General features: G+C 42.7%; 2 protein-coding genes across 6 annotated transcripts in view; one reads left to right on the top strand and one right to left on the bottom strand.

Annotated features, from left to right (window-relative positions):
• The window catches only part of LOC131688659 (forkhead box protein K1-like), a 35,065-nt gene extending 21,003 nt beyond the window's left edge, over window positions 1–14,062 (top strand). For 4 of the 5 annotated variants that reach the window (XM_058973086.1, XM_058973079.1, XM_058973104.1 and 1 more), the window contains exons 4-5: window positions 13,052–13,374; window positions 13,676–14,062. In XM_058973086.1, the coding sequence (XP_058829069.1) occupies window positions 13,052–13,374; window positions 13,676–13,836 (484 nt within the window). In that variant the 3' untranslated portion in view covers window positions 13,837–14,062. Of the gene's footprint in view, window positions 1–13,051; window positions 13,375–13,472; window positions 13,570–13,675 lie in introns of all 5 variants that reach the window. The other variant, XR_009305281.1, reaches the window with a different exon arrangement.
• Window positions 14,057–15,954, bottom strand: LOC131688680 (meiosis-specific nuclear structural protein 1-like). The gene is made up of 4 exons (XM_058973120.1): window positions 15,798–15,954; window positions 15,505–15,732; window positions 14,773–15,438; window positions 14,057–14,711 (listed from the first exon to the last, which is right to left on the bottom strand). The coding sequence occupies exons 1-4, from the start codon at window positions 15,798–15,800 to the stop codon at window positions 14,181–14,183; spliced, it is 1,428 nt and encodes a 475-aa protein (XP_058829103.1). The 5' UTR covers window positions 15,801–15,954; the 3' UTR covers window positions 14,057–14,180.
• Window positions 15,955–16,734: the final 780 nt, after the last annotated feature.

Here is a 16,734-nt window from a genome sequence, read left to right as displayed (position 1 = left end):
TTTGACTAATCGTGTTAGCTTATTCGGAAAACCGTACTCGTGCATTATCTGCCATAGCTGATCTCGATCGATTGTGTCATACGCTGATTTGAAATCGATGAACAAATGATGTGTGGGCACTGGACTGCCCAGAAAAATAATGAATTTTTGAAAACACAATCGGCCCACCCCTGAGTCGATTCCTAGTCCCACCAGGAGTACTTGCTCCAAATTTGAAGCAAATCGAACAAGCCTAGCTACCGGACCAACGTGCTTGAAGTTTGTATGGGATTTTTCGACAATTTACATGGAGAAAACCCTCTTGCTCACATTTTCGCTGCTAGGTGGCAATGTATACATCAGATTATCACCAAAAGTGAAACTTAAGAAGATAATTCTATTGTCTACAACTTTGTTGAAGACTGCAAAGCGATCCGACTCGAAAAGGAAAAGTTATTAAACTTTTAACGAAGTGATGTCTGAGTCAGTTTTGCATGGGGCCTAGCAGTGCATGATAGTGTATCAGTACTAGGTTCTAACAAACTAAACATTTTTGTGGATTAAGGGTTAGATTTAGCTGAATAGTATGTTCGGAAGAATTGCAGTACATAATACGAGCTATGTTTTGGTTAGAAAATTTTAGTTCAATCTGTGACCGCATAGATGGCGCCATCACTAGCTTTTCAACGGAGAGAGATAGAATATCGAAATGTTTGGAAGAATTACTGCAATATTCTTGTTCTACAACTTTGTAGAAGACACCTAATTTCTATCTCTCTTCGTTGAAAAGTTAGTGTTGGCGCCATCTATGCGGTCAGATGTGGAACTACAATTTTCTAACCAAAACATAACTCGTATTATGTACTACAATTCTTCCGAACATACTATTCAGCTAGATCTAACCATTATTCCATAAAAATGTTTAGTTTGTTAGAACCTAGTACTGATACACTACCATGCACTACTAGGCCCCATGCAAAACTCACTCAGACATCACTTCGTTAAAAGTTTAATAACTTTTCCTATTGCAGTCGGATCGCTTTGCAGTCTTCAACAAAGTTGTAGATAATAAAATTATCTTCTTAAGTTTCACTTTTGGTGATAATCTGATGTATACAGTGCCACCTAGCGGCGAAAATGTGAGCAAGAGGATTTTCTCCATGTAAATTGTCGAAAAATCCCATACAAACTTCAAGCACGTTGGTCCGGTAGCTAGACTTGTTCGATTTGGCTCAAATTTGGAGCAGACATTCCTGGTGGGACTAGGAATCGACTCAAGGGTGGGCCGATGGGGGTCATTTTTTTTCTGTCACTCTAGTGGGCACGTTGTATTCGCGGCACTTCGGCAGAACCTGCCGAATCGCGAATATTTTGTCCGTGGTGGCGTGGGAACCCATGAACCCGCTTGGTAGTGCCCTACAAACTCCCTTGCAAATGGTGACAATCGGCGGCAAAGAATGTGGGAGAGGACCTTGTAGGCGGTGCTAAGTAGTGTGATCGCGCGGTAGTTACAGCAATCCAACTTGTCACCCTTTGGGCAAACGTCATCCTCCATCCACTCCTCCGGACGAGTCTCCTCCTCCCAAATTTTGGCGATTACCCAGTGCAGCGCTCTAGCCAATGTTTCACCACCGTATTTTAAAAGCTCGCTGGGTAGTTGATCTACACCGGCAGCTTTGTTGTTTTTCGGCCGACCGATCTCCTCCTTGACTTCTTGGAGATCAGGGGCCGGCAACCTATCGTCTTCTGCGCGTACTCCAAGATCCGTTGCCATACCGCCTTCGTCCTCTGCTGTTTCACCGTTGAGGTGCTCGTCATAGTACTGCTTCCACCTCTCAATCACCTCACACTCGTTCGTAAGAAGGTTGCCGTTTAAGTCCGTGCACATATCGGCTTGCGGAACGTAGCCTTTGCGCGAACTGTTCAGCTTCTCGTAGAACTTCCGTGTGTCGTTTACGCGGTACAGCTGTTCCATCGCTCCGTGCTTGTTTGTATCGCTCCACATTCTGTCTCGTTCCGTGCTGCAGCATCCGCACCCGTGCAGCATTCTTCTCCTCTATTAACTGCTTACATTCGTCATCCAACCAGTCGTTTCCTCGCATGCGGTTTGGCCCGATTACTGGTCTAAACATTACCTCCCGTCCTACCTGAGCGTTCATATCACCGATGACGATTTTCACGTCCCCTTGCGAACAGCCGTCGTACACCGCTCGTCCAGCTTCGCATAGAACGCTTCCTTCTCGCCGTCGGGTCTCCCATCGTGTGGGCCATGTACATTGATGATGCTGTAGTTGAAGAAACGGCCTTTGATCCTCAACTTACACATCCTAGCGTTGATCGGAGTCCATCCAATCACGCGTTGACGCATCCTAGCCAGCACTACAAAGCCGGTTCCCAGCTCGTTGGTGGTGCCACAGTTGCTGGTAGAAATGAAACCGCGCGATGCCCGTTTTTCCATACCTTTTGTCCTATCAAGCAAAGTTCCTGCAGTGCTACGACTTCAAAGTTGTGTGGTTGGAGTTCGTCGTAGATTATCCGTCGCAAGCTGTAAAACAGAGTGACCTGCAAATTCATGTTCCGAGTTTCCAATCGTAGTCCTTATTTCGTCGCGTGGGTCTTTGCCGATTGTTCCGATTCGTATTTTCTTCTGCATTGTTCGTAACGGTTAGTTTTCCAGGGAGGCTTGTTGGGCCTTCCCCAACCCCCTGTCTCGCCGGAGAACCATCGTTTCAGTTCTGTTTAGAGTCCCACGCTGACACGAGGATGATATATCAGCCGCCCCTAACATGAAGAACAGACGCTGTTTTGAGCCGCCCCTAACATGGGGAAAAGACGCTCGGATAGACTCACTCTCCGAAAAGAGGAGCCCCCCTTCCCTGTCATCATACGACCATGGTCTCACCGGGGTTGATTACCCGATCATTCCTATGGTTATTCGTACCCCAGCTGGCAGCGCAGGGAGGTAAGGATAGGAGTTACTGGACAAGTGATCAAGGACCACTGTGGCGAACCATCGGGTCTATATTACGCATTTACCAACCAGCAGCTTAAACAATCTAGCTGGAGTGTATTCTTAGATATTGAGGGGACCTTTGGCAATGTGTCCTTCCAATCTCTTCTGGAAGCGACGCGCGGTCATAGAGCATTTGCATGTATCTCGGATTGGATTACCGCAATGCTTAGTAACCGCATTCTTCGCTTGTCACAGAGATAGGCAGATATAAAGAAAGTTGAGTATTTGCGACTGTCCTCAGGGTGGCGTTCTGTCACCTTTGCTATGGCACCTGGTTGCCTATGGCTTGTTGAAGAAACTCAATGAGTTGGATTTCCAACCTACGGATTTGCTGACGACTACCAAATACTAATTACTGGACTATGCATCGTAACAATCTTTGACTTAATGTAACAAGCATTGAAAGCTGTCGACAAGTTCAGTTAATTCAAACAAAACTTCAATGGTTCTTTTCACGAAGAAGCCAACAACAACCGGAGTTCGTCCCTTGCAGATCTTTAATTCTGAGCTACTGCATGCAGATCCAGTCAAATACGGTGGAGTTATATTAGATTCTAAACTGAGTTGGTCTGCTCACATTGAGTTCCGAGTCAAGAAATCGTGCATAGACTTCAGGCAGTGCAGACCAACTTTTGGAAAGATCTGGGGCCTCAAACCCAAATTCATATAATAATTTTACCGTACGTAGAATCTGATTCAGAACGAAAACTCAAAATAAGTGCTCAAGAACAACACGAAGGCCGAAGGATCTCTTTACAGGTACAAGGCGACGAAGGGGGTACCAACTGGTGAGAAATATCAAGTAATGTTATCGCCTATTAGAAGATACGCGACGATCCGGTACTTGATGGCAGTAACAGCCAAACGGGACCTAAAACATGAATTGGTTGCTGTTAGTGTATTTCTCCAAAGCGATTTCGAGAACGAAGAGATTAAAATGCAACAACTGTAGACTAACACTGAAACTGAACTAATGAATTGCGGAAGATTGGATTGACATTTCCGCATAGATGATGAGAAATTACCTACTGTGGCGGTATATATAGACGATCTACCCATATTTACAAACGATAAAGAGCTCGTAGCAACAGTCTAAGATCAACTTATGAGAAGATTTCTAATGAAAAATCTACGACTAGTGGGGCAGGTCCATGGTATTTATTTGACACGATCCAAAGAAAGGATCTCGGATCAGGAACAACACGGTGTACACACGATTTCATCTGAACCAGCGACTTACCAAGAAAACTAGTGAACAGATGAGATGGACCGCATAAAGAATGTACATTTCAGAAAGCTCGTGGGCAGGTTACAGTTCATAGCCCAAAGTATTAGACCCGGATATCAAGATATCAATAGTTTTATCAGGTAGCAATCCTGAAGCAGTTCCTGGAGTACTTGAAAGAATTCAAACATTACAAACTACGACAAGGAGTGGATAAAATAATTTCATGGATTTAGCGATACTGAAACACGACAGATCATGCGTTTGTTCATGCTGAAGGAGCCTTTGTTTAGAGTGGTAGAAGGCAATCAACAGTAGCTTTATGTACAACAGAGACGGAGTATATGGCACTCTCATGAGTCACGCAGGAAGCTCTATGGTGATGGTATCGTTTTGGCCCGAAGTGTACAGAATCTGGAGAAGGCTAGCATAACTGACGATTCAATTTTAGCACGTTGAGTCAAAACCTACAAGCCACAGATATTCTAACTAAGGCAGCGAAATTATGCCAGAGTTCGTGACGCTGATGAATTTCGAAATTTTCACCTAGCTCCAACTCCATAGTGATTATTAGTATCCATTTTCCAGGATGGACATAATATATGCCTCTTGTTGAGAATTAACGGTGAATTAAAAGATTTAGAATATACTTGGAAAAGCCGCCAAAAAATCTTCGCAAATATGGTTGGACCAGTAGCGTTTCTGGCCATATCTATCGGTTAGGTCGCGTCCCGTTGGGGCTACGGTCATCAAATAAAATGCAACGTAAGCGGTTTAAAGCTATTAACGTGTATTCATACTACTAATCCATTCTACAAGTTGCAATTAATTAAAAGGACGATAGGTAAATGAGCAATCAAACGTGTTGGCGTCTATCACAGTGATCTCGTGACGGTCAGTGAGCAGCCCGGCAGAGAAGCGCTAGGGTTGTGTAAAGCCGTGTTTCCAGAACACTGTTTTTTTCCTGGTAGTAGCGCTGACCCGGTCAGCGTGGCAAGCAGAAAGTTAGCAAAAGTTGAGCAAAGCGAAATTGATGCTGGCAGAGTTTCTGCGAGCATTTTGCGCGATTTGTGCGAGAATTCTACCAGGTAGGAATTGCCAGAATCTTTGCACAGTTTATGTCCGAGCTATGCCAGGGTTTTACTCGGTTCCTGTCAAAATTTGCCAGAAAACGCGTGCGAAACCGAGTTCGCCCTAGCTCAACTAACCCGACAGGATACACGCAGAAATCTGACAGGGCTGCCAAACCAAGACTTACAGAAATCTAGCAGACCGGTCTCTGCCAGAAAATTTGCTCACTGGGGACACAGGTTGAAACGCAAAGGGAAGTTTTTGAACGCTCGAAGAGTGCCAGGTTTACACTGCATAGTGATGTGCTTGCTACTGCAAGACGTGGTTGAAGTCGAGGACGAAGGCACTGTATCCGGGATTTTGACCGGACAAGCGAAAGCCATGGCGACAGAAACGTACTTCGAAAGTCGCTCGATGTTACCGTGATTTGTGATGGGCTTGTTGAGGTTAGCAGCTCTCCTTACTCGGTAGGCTCACTGTAGATGCTTGATCCGAATTGGACGATGCTCGAACCTTCAAACACTCGACCAACTTTCTCGATGATGGTTCCCTGGAAGTCAACTCCAGAAATTCGCAAACACAATATCACCTTTGTTAAGGAACCGAGGGCTAATTTGTTGCTGCGGAAACAATTCTACTGAATAATTCGGCGGAGGTCGTAGAAGTTTCAAGCTCATCCTGAAAAATCGACTGCGCATTGATTTCGACGTCATCAGGCCATCCGGTACTGACTGGTTTCTAAGTACTACACTGCCCATAATCGCAAGTAAGTCCCATGTTCTATGAGATTCCCTATCTACATGGGACTGACTTACGATTACAAGCAGTACAGTACTGTCGTAAGTCAGTCCCATGTAGAACATGGGACTGACTTGCGATTATGGGCAGAGTAGGTCAGCAGCAAAATTATCCAATGCGACGTCCTTCAATTCTTTCCTCTTCCGAATTTTCCAAACTGCACTTTGCAACTATCGACGAATTGTTTTGACCACTTGATTGTGGGTGGAACCGTGATGTGGCAACGTGGCCAATACAAATTTCGGAGTGAATCGGCTCGACTTCCACAATGTTGAACTGGGTACCATTGTCGGGAATCAGCTTCTCCAGCATTTCAAGGAGGACGAACAAACTTTGCGGAATACTGATCGTTGCGATGCTTGTGATACGATACGTCTGAACAATTTCTGGCTACTTAAAGTAGTACTATTAACGTTCAACTCCTTAGTCGAGATAGAACGCTGCGTAGCGAAAAACAACATGCAACACGACGTCGAATATGAAAACGCCGTAACCAAGATCCCCTTGTTTATGCGTAATAATCTTACGGAAATTCGCCTCAAAAATTTGGCACTGCGGATTATGTTAAAAGATTCAAGGAGAAGTGGAATCCGTCACAAATGACACTTGGAGAAACTTTTCACCTGGTAAACTAAACTAAATGTAATCACTGATCTATTAACAGGTCACTGCTCACTCACAGCTCATTTGGTCAGATTAGGAAAGGCTCAAGGTAGTGCTTGGAGGAAACCTTCAGCATACACATACTGTCGGGTGTACCCCATATGGCATAATGGACGTTTGGCATAACGGGTTTGGCATAAAGACGTTTGGCATAATGGACATTTGGCATAATGCTTATTGAGAGGTAGGGACATTTGGCATAATGGACGTTTGGCATAATGGACATTTGGCATAATACCTATTGGGGGTTAAGGGACATTTGGCATAACGGACGTTTGGCATAATGGACATTTGGCATAATATCTATTGGGGGGTAAAGGGACATTTGGCATAATGGACATTTGGCATAATATTGGGGAGTGAATCCAAAATTATCATAATCAACTTTCGTCATATATATGATGTTTTATTTTGTTACTTGTTTTGTTATCAACAGAAAATAAATATTTTTCATATTATGTGAATCACGCAATCTGTAAGTAGTTAGATGGATCGCAAAGAAAAAATGATTAGAGATAGGTACATTTGAACATATTTTTAATAGGTTAAAAGGGTCCTTTGGATTACGTGATGTAAAGCAAGTGAAATTTCCTAATTCGATAGCTTGAATAATGGGTAACATGTAAACTGTACATTGTACAGTACTACAGTAGAATACAGAAGTATAATTGCGTTCTTTGTAAAGAAGGGCGAATCACTATACTTTTCATATATTCTTTATTTATTAATATGCACAGAATAGTATACATATTGCGCGCACGAAAAGTTCCTCCATGCGCTTCGCACGCGCTGACGTAAAGAAACTCTTGCAGCCAAACCCGCGTGTTAGCGAAGAGTGTGGTGGTATGCTTCGCGCGCGCAGGGTTCGACTGAAAAATTCATAACGCCGAAAATACTCAAATGTTCTTTCAAAAATGTTAAAGGTGTTAAGAAAAATATTTTAAGAGAAAAAAAGTCATCCAACTTTTCAATATTTTACATTACATAAGCAGCATGATTATTTTTAATAAACTTCATTCGAAAACTGAGAAAAGCACACATTACATGTTTTCAACAATGTTTAATATCTTTTTCAGTTATTGCAGTATTGAAGATTAAATAAAAGTATTTTAAAAAAATTAAAGCAAATTACTATTTGAAAGAAAAAAATACGTGTCAAATATTTTAGACAGCCAAATCGAAACAAATGGTAAACAAAATTTGGGGTGGTAAATTTTATGTGGAATGCCCCATATATAATGTAAAGTAGGGTGCATCACAATTCTGTGCATAATAGTAATTAAGTATTATATGAAAAGCATAGCGATGCAGCCTTCTTTACAAATAACACAATTATACATCTGTATTCTGCCGTACATGTTACTCTTTATTTAAGTTATCAAAAAACGGAAGTCTTACTTGCTGAATTTACACCACGTAATCCAAAGGACCCTTTTAACCCATTAAGAATAATGTGTGTAAATGTGCCTATATTTAGTCGTTTTTTGCGATGATCTATCTAAATACTTATAGATTGCGTAATTCATACAAAATGAAAAATATTTTTTTGAGTTGATTCCAAATTACGAAATAAAACATCGTACATATGACAAAAGTTGATTATGATAATTTTGGATTCACTCCCCAATAAATACTATGCCATTTTATGCCAAATGTCCATTATGCCAAATGTCCATTATGCCAAATGTCTCTTTACCCCCAATAGGTATTAAGCCAAATGTCCATTATGCCAAACGTGCGTTATGCCAAATGTCCCTTAACCCCTAATAGGTATTATGCCAAATGTCCATTATGCCAAACGTCCATTATGCCAAATGTCCCTTCACCCCCCCAATAGGTATTATGCCAAATGTCCATTATGCCAATCGTCCGTTATGCCAAATGTCCCTTAACCCCCAATAGGTATTATGCCAAATGTCCATTATGCCAAACGTCCATTATGCCAAATGTCCCTACCTCTCAATAAGCATTATGCCAAATGTCCATTATGCCACACGTCTTTATGCCAAACCCGTTATGCCAAACGTCCATTATGCCATATGGGGTACACCCCATACTGTCTAGATCTCGCTAGAACCAGAATGAGCTCAGTGATCATTGGTTAAGAATTCACAAACCCTGAAAAGATCAGAGAGACTTCTTCACGCAACATGTTGATGTTCTTTAGGAAACGGACGGTTAAGAATCGTCCAATTTCGTCCCGTGTACTTAACAGTAACAGGTGTGGAAGTCAGTGGTCTCTGCATATCGTTGGAAGTTGTAGTTCGCTCTGGTGTCTGGAGTAAATGTCGTGGGCTTCTTATTGAAGTGTCCCACAATATTTGTTTGTTAGACCAGAACCATTTCTGGGCTTATCTATCTATTAAGTCACGTCCCGCGGGTGTGACCGTGACCCAAAGGTCATTAAATAAAATGTGACAAACGGTTTAAAACTAGCCATGTGTATTCATACTACTAATCTATTTTACTGGCTAAAATCGATTAAGGGGCAATAGGTAAAATCGCGGCCAAACATGTTTAGGCATCTTCACAGTCCTCGCGTTGATGTCAGTGAGGAACCCAGTGGAAAAGCTCTGAGGTTATGTAAAAGTATGCCCAGAGCACGGTTTTGGTTTCGTAAAATTTCCCTCCTAGTAGAGCTGGTACGGATTGAGCTTTAAAGGTAGTCTGAACGCGCGAAGAGTGCCAGGTTTTCTGCATATTTGGAGTGTCTGCTACTGCAGACTTGAACCTGGAAGATGTGGTTGAGGTCGAGGATGAAGGCGATGGACCCAGGATCTCGACAGGACAGGCGGAAAATACAGGAAGAGGTGGCAATAAAAATGGACTTCGAAATTCGCTTGAGGTTATCGTGGTTCGTGATGGGCTTGGTGCAGTTGGCAGTTTCCAAGCATCGAGCGGAACATTCATCGGAGCTTGTCTCTGCTTAGCCGGTTTTGCTTACTGTAGTTGCTTGTTCTGAATTGGATGGTAAGGCGAAGGACGTAAAAGTTCCTCGTCCTGAAAAGTCGAGATTCACTAGCGACAGACCATCCGGTACTGACTGATGTTTAAGTACTACGGTACAGCAGCAAAAAAGTATCTAGTGCAACGTCTATCGATCCTCTAACCTTCCGAATTGTCTTGACTGCAGGTCAACGAGGTGTTTTTTTTTACTTCGTTTATTTGACACGGCTCTTTTATATGTTTACAATACATGTAAAAATAAAAATCCAAACTAGAATTATTGTAGTATTATTGGATCACGCACGCGCAACTTTATATTGCGAGCGGAGACCTTTTTTCGCGAGGTCTGTTGGCAAACAGCGTCAGGGGGGTCATTAAATTCTCTCTTGTTTTTCACGTCCCGGTCGAAGCTGGCTTGGTGTCCGCGATCAGATGTTCTCCCCTGCTTCTTGCACTTATTGTTGATCAGTGTAAATCCGTCGTCATTGTTACCATATTCGTTGCCGATGTTGCTTACAGTTGCTTGTGGGGCGCTGGATGCTTCTTTTGTGGTTGTCATTATGGTCTGTGCAACTGCTGCCACAAATTTGGCCACCGCTTGTGGTTCAGGCATTGGTATTGAAAACTCTGTTTTGGGTTGGTTTGCCGTAGATGAGTCAGCAGTCGGTTGAGATGCGTCTTCCTCTGCACCTTCCGCGCAAGGTTGTCCATGATGAGCTGTCTGATTACAATACTTGCACGTAGGAGTTTGCCCCTCATGGGTGCATAGCGTAGTTTGCATAATTGTAGTTCCGTGAGTTTTGAGTTTTATTGTCAAGTAGGAGGGTATAGGCCTTTCAACCCGCATCCTCACTACAAAAACGCCGTTAGGAGTACCCGGGAAGAAGTTTCTCCAAGTATCAGGTGTAACAGATTCTACTTATCCGTATTGCGATATGCATTTTGCAATTGTCTCAGGAGGAGTACGAGGTGATAGGTCATATAACCTTACATCTATATAATCATTCTCAATATATACGGGAATCTTAATTCCAACGTTGTCACTTTCAACCACGTGTTTTAAGTTGTTCTTCAAAACAAAACGCTCGGCATGTGCTAATGTGTTGAATGATATTAACACTGCACTGCGAAGATGATGATACTGGAGGTACAACACTTCCGTAAGTCTAAGTTGCATTTTTTCGTTCAGAAGGTATTCCACTTCACTAAAACTCGGTCGTTTTAAACAAAATTTAAAGTCAACGACCGCAGCGTTGGGTCGGAGTAGAGCTTTTTCGTCAACTTTACTCATGATGACAAGAATAATCCGATGTTTCCTTTGTTCTCGAGACAATGCACACTAGATCGATTGGCCTGTTGTTCACTTAGCTTGATTGTATGTCTGACTGCGGCAGAAGTAGAAAGAAGAGTGGTCAACGAGGTGTTCTACTTGACCATTTGATTGTGGATGGAACCGTGCAGTGGTTACGTTGTCGATGCCGTTTTCAGCGCAAAACTGCTTGAATTTCACACTGCTGAACCGGGTACTGACGTCGAAAATCAGCTTCTTTGGCATTCCAAAGCATGCAAACAAACTTCGCAGAATACTAATCTTTGCGATGTTTGTGATCCGATACGTCTGAACAATTTCTGGCTACTTGAAGTAGGAAACGACGCCCAGAAGAATGTATTTGCCGTAGATGGCTCCGGCGTTGTTGACACGCTGCCACGCTGAATTTGGTCAAGGCATCGTTGGCGAAGCTTCGAGGGTATTACGCGAGGGTTGCTGGAAAGGATGCACCCTTACACTGGCGCCGTGAGAGAATCGCTTTGGACAACGAACCGTAGTAACTCACGGTCTGAGTTTAATTAACGGGTAGACTTTCCTGAGGACCGAATCGTTATGGGTGCCGTCTCGATATTGTTCTAAAACTGAGAGAAAAAATTTCAAATGATTCGAATGCTACCTCACCTGACGTTATTCTCGAGTGTTACAGTTGCCATCACATAGCCTTCATTGAGCTTCACAGCGTTGGATAGGTTTGCGGAGTACGCTGTGATGACCTTAGTTGAGTCGAATTCTGTCGGAAGATTCAGGGCCAAACTGCAACGGAAAGTTCTTGTCAGTCCATCTGGCTGTAGTTACGATCGGAGGGTGTTAGTGCTCTTGAAGCATGCTGCAGGACCTTGACTAATCCATTTGTGAAGCGTTGGATGATAGTCGATGATGCATTGGCGGAGACGAGTATCTCTAGGAATGAATCCTAATACGTCGGAAGTAGATCAGAAGAGCTATTCCTTGAACCTGTTGAAAACTCAGTCCCACTTGGGCGACCAATTGAAATTGGTGTAGTAATATTACTATTTCGCGGGATTATACAAATATAATAAAAAGGTAAATTTAAGTTTAAATTGAGACACTTACCCTAATTTCCAATGCTAAGTGGGTCCATGCTTATATTAAGCGTTATAGTGACACGCGGCTAACGTTACGGTAACGGGTATAACAAAAAATGAAAATGTCGAAATATGACTTTTAATCACAGCAGGCTGGTGAAAAAAGTGCATTCGAAGAAATTCTTGTAGCGACGAACAGTTGCACGTGTAGTAAAACCGAATTAGAAAAAAGAAAGATTTCGTTACTTGGCACCCGTCTTTAGCAGTTCATCTAGGTGTACAAATATTCAACACAAACTTCTGATATTGATTTATTGTCCCGAGGATCCGGGTGCACACGTGGTAAGTTTTCAACGTACATAATCTGAATACAATCGATGGCACTTCTCTAGCTGGACGGTGAATCCGAACTCTCTCTAGCTGCAGGTTTACTTGAGTACAGCCAACATGGTGTTTGCTAGTTACCGGAACGCTCCCGGTCATGGAATTGACCTTGTAGATGCCGCTATGAATAAACTTGACGCGTTGTCAATCACCAGTTGTAGGTAAGAACCTAACCTATCTACGATGCTGACGAACTTGCAACTGGCGAGTTTCACGAATATGTCTTGTGGCATGGCAAGGGCTGTGATCAGCCCGGTTGAGTAATCAGCACAGATCCTATTGGCGACATTTGTCTTAAGAAAGTCCATGATTGAAGTCGCCCACTCCGAGTAACCCATAGGTAAAATGGTTTTAACCAGGCGGTAAACGACGCGACACATGGCGCACGCGCCCGGGCGCTTTCGTCAAAACACTGGTTTTTGATCCGTTTTGAGATGCAGCTTCAATTAACCATTGTGGTACACTGCAAAAACTGATTCCGGAGAAATAGATCTTCAAGGTTTAGGTCTCTTAAAAATAGAATGTCCTAACGTGTCATCAGTAATTTTCCTCGTCACGCTTTATAACCACCGTTTTCTGTTTCTTCCTCGTTCCAGATACTTCATCAAAGTCCCCCGATTACAGGACGAACCGGGCAAGGGCAGCTTCTGGCGCATCGATCCCAACAGCGAACTGAAGCTGGTAGACCAAAGCTACCGAAAAAGACGCCAGCGGGGCAGCCAATGTTTCCGGACACCGTACGGTATGCCCAAATCGGCTCCAGTTTCGCCCACTCCGATGGATCCGGAAAGCCGGGAGGGTTCACCACTGAACGAGCTGATGATGCAATCGGCACCCGGATCACCCGGTCAGGTTGCAGCGAATACCTACGTGCACAGCAGCACCCACGGCGGTATGACTGTCCATTCCGGGCAGGAGGGTAAGTGAGAATCTCTAGCGAGTGATCCAATCCTATATTCCATTAAGGCAGCCGCAGCATGAGCAATTTTGTATAATTTCGGTTTGTTTTACTTCTAGACCACCACAACTTTTCGATGGTTTGAGTTCAATTTTTGTTGTATTCGTCGTATCTAGAGACCTAAATAGCATTTATTTTCACCATCTTCAACCGGAGGTTTGTTACTTTTTTACATTTTCTTCTTCTCCCTTTTCCTATTAAAATGCCTCATAAATTCAAATGTAGAAAAAAAATAGTACGAATCGCATTCCTTCCGTTACAGATACTTCTTTGAATCAAACACCACCAGCACCACCCACCCACAAACGAGCGAACAATTCCCAGACGAGTAAGAAGATCGCCAAGCATCCGGCAAATGCTAAGACACAGCCAGCAACAACAACAACGTCATCATTGGCAACGGAAGAACAAAAACCTCTGTAGATAGGTCGCAGCCCCACTCTGGCAGTTTGCACTTTTCTGAGATTTTCCACAACTCTTCGTTACAACCAACATACAAACCCAAAATTGTATGCTATATTTATGTACTGTAGAGGTGTAAGAAAAGACGAATACGAACAAACCATTATTGTGTTCGTATTTGAAATTGTTAGTAAGCAGCATCAAACCCATGGATGGAAGAATACAATGCAAAACAAAACTGTTTCAATGAGGTGATTTTTATTTTTGAAGATTGCCTTGGTTACAGACAATCGACGTCCATCTCGAGTATTTCAGAATAAAAGTTTCCTATTACTACACACAATAAATTTTACTATAACGTCGTCTTACTTCTTTGTCGATTGAGCTTTTGGCAACGGAATATGCTCCCTGTCACTTTCTCGAAGTACACCCGGAGGCAAAAAACCCAACAAAGCAGTTACATGCTCCTTCAGCAGTTTAATACGCTCCTCTTCGATGATGTTCTGTCGACGCTTTTCTTCCTGTTCGAACATGGTCTGCCGTTCCATCATTTCCTTTACCTCATCCGCACGCCGTCGCCTTCGATCCTCGAGCAGCTCTTCGATCGCTCTCCGATGCTCCATGATCATCAATTTTCGCTTTGCTGTCGTCATCTGATCGATTCGATCTCGTTCGGCCCATTGCCGAAGCTGGTCTTCTTTAAACTTGCGATCTTCTTCGGCCTCCCGTTCTCGGCGACTCTGAATTTCTACTAACTGCCGTTCCAGACCGAGTCGTGCTTCAATTCGTCGGCGTAGCTGTTGTTCCAGGTCCTGCTGGATACGGTTCTCCTGTCGTTCTTCTAGTTCGGCTGCGTAAAGATCTAGCAGTAAATTGTCACGTTTGCGGGCTTCGTCCTGTAAATGATATTTACGTATAGCACATTTATATGAAATTTTAAATAAAAATTCTACTCACAAACTCCGCCTGTAGTTTGGCGACCATCTTCTCGTTCAAACGCTCTCTAGACTGCGCACTCTGCAGCTTTCGCCTGTTCAATTCCTGCTGCTCCATCTCCCGATTTTCCAAGTACCGACGAATGCGTTCATTCTCCTCTGCCAAAGCCAATTTTTGCCGTTCCTGCCAAACTGCCTTCGCTTCAGCGAAATATTCCATTTCTTTGCGGGTACGTTTCTGCAGTTCAAACTTCCGTTGAATTTCCTCAAACTGCTCTTCCTGTATGCGCTTACATATTTCGTCCAAGTACATTTTCTCCTGTAGAAATTCTTCATACTTGATCAGCTTCTGTCGGTGCATGGTTTCCATCTGGTTTTGCAGGACCTGTCGCAGTTCCTGCTTTCGCTGGAACTCCTCCTCCTGACACTGCCGAATGTAGTCCACATTCTTGAGCCGTAGTCGTTCCAACTCTTCCTGCTCCCTTTTAACGTCTATCATTTCCTCTAGCTTTTTCGCTTCTAGTTCCGCTTTCTGTGCAGCAAGTCCTTTTGCTACGTAAGCAGCTCGCAGTTTGGATTCCAGTTCTCTCAGTTCTTGGCTCGAATCGCGAAGTTGCTGGCGGAACTTTTCCTCGTTTATTCGACGCCGGTTAGCCTCGAGAAGCTGCGTGGCTAGTTCCTGTTCTTCCTGGGGGAAAATGGTGTACCTTGTACCTACATGCATTTCTAGTAATCTTGTAAATAATAAACATACCACCAACTGTTTCTGTCGAGCTGCCTCCTTTTCCTGCGCATCCCGTCGGCGAGCTTCCGTTTCCCTTTCTCGATGGATGGCTGTTTGCTGTCGCTTTTGGAGACTGAGCTGACCGTTTCGCTGGATTTGATGAAAATCTTTGTGATAGTTTTCGTGCTGTTTGGCAGTGTGTACGTCCCGGCAAAGGGTCGTTTGGCGCAACTGTCTGCGCTTTTCCGGGGCCGAAAACTATGTATGATATAGGATGTTTGTAGGTAATTCCGGTAATAATTCAGATTTTTACGAGTACTTACCATTTAGCTAAATATTTGGGACGATTTTTACAGGTGAAATTGCATAGAAATTAGCAGACAAATCGTACAACAAACATACCGGTAACTATGGAAACCATGCAAAATTCAAAACAAACTTCAAATTTAGAGCACCAAGACATTTAATTAAAAAGGTTGCGTCGTTCAAGTTCTACGCTGTTCCGAAATCGATTCAAGATCGAACAAAATAATTTAATCGATATGTGATTCCGGCGGGCTGAACAATGCACTGAAAGAAAACAAACTATGCACAAATGACTAATGTTCGGTTTTATAGTTTCGTTATTATTTAATGACAAAATTATGTCGCATTAGAGATTGTATTTAACTGATAATTTCGCTACTTTCATAAAATAATAAATGAAGAATTCCGTATGTTCTGTTACCGAAACTCAGTTAGTCAATAAACAAACACATTCATAACCTGTTCGTTCTTTATTGATGATGATGATCGTAGATGTAGATGCATGTTTTTTCTTTCTTTTTTCGATTTCGTCCTGTCCTAAATTTAAACCTTAAATTAAACCAAATATATCAGTACAATCAATATTAATTCGTCAAAAGGGCAAAAGTGTATTTTGTAAACAAACTTGTTTCGCTCATTAGTCTGCTGCAGAGTGGAATTTCATGAAAAATATGCGTTAATGTAAATTTTTACCCTTCGTAGAAGTAATTTCAATTGTTTTCTGCTTTGAAATTATAGTAAATTAAGAGAAACCATTAAAACAAAAGTTTGTCTACAAATCTTATTCACCCTCACCCAAATTTAATATGGAAATAATTCTCCGGTCTCGTTTCTGGTTGTACATGGATGAAAATCGAAATATTAACAGCCAATTTCTTCACTTGGATAAAAATCTAGAAATTCTAGCCAGAATTTATTTTGAAATGGTCAGATTTCAAAATTTAGCTTTCGTCA

This window comes from Topomyia yanbarensis, chromosome 1, assembly GCF_030247195.1.
Source record: "Topomyia yanbarensis strain Yona2022 chromosome 1, ASM3024719v1, whole genome shotgun sequence".
Taxonomy (NCBI): Eukaryota; Metazoa; Arthropoda; class Insecta; order Diptera; family Culicidae; genus Topomyia; species Topomyia yanbarensis.
Note: the sequence above shows the minus strand (reverse complement) of the source record. Positions and strands in the feature narration are given on the sequence as shown.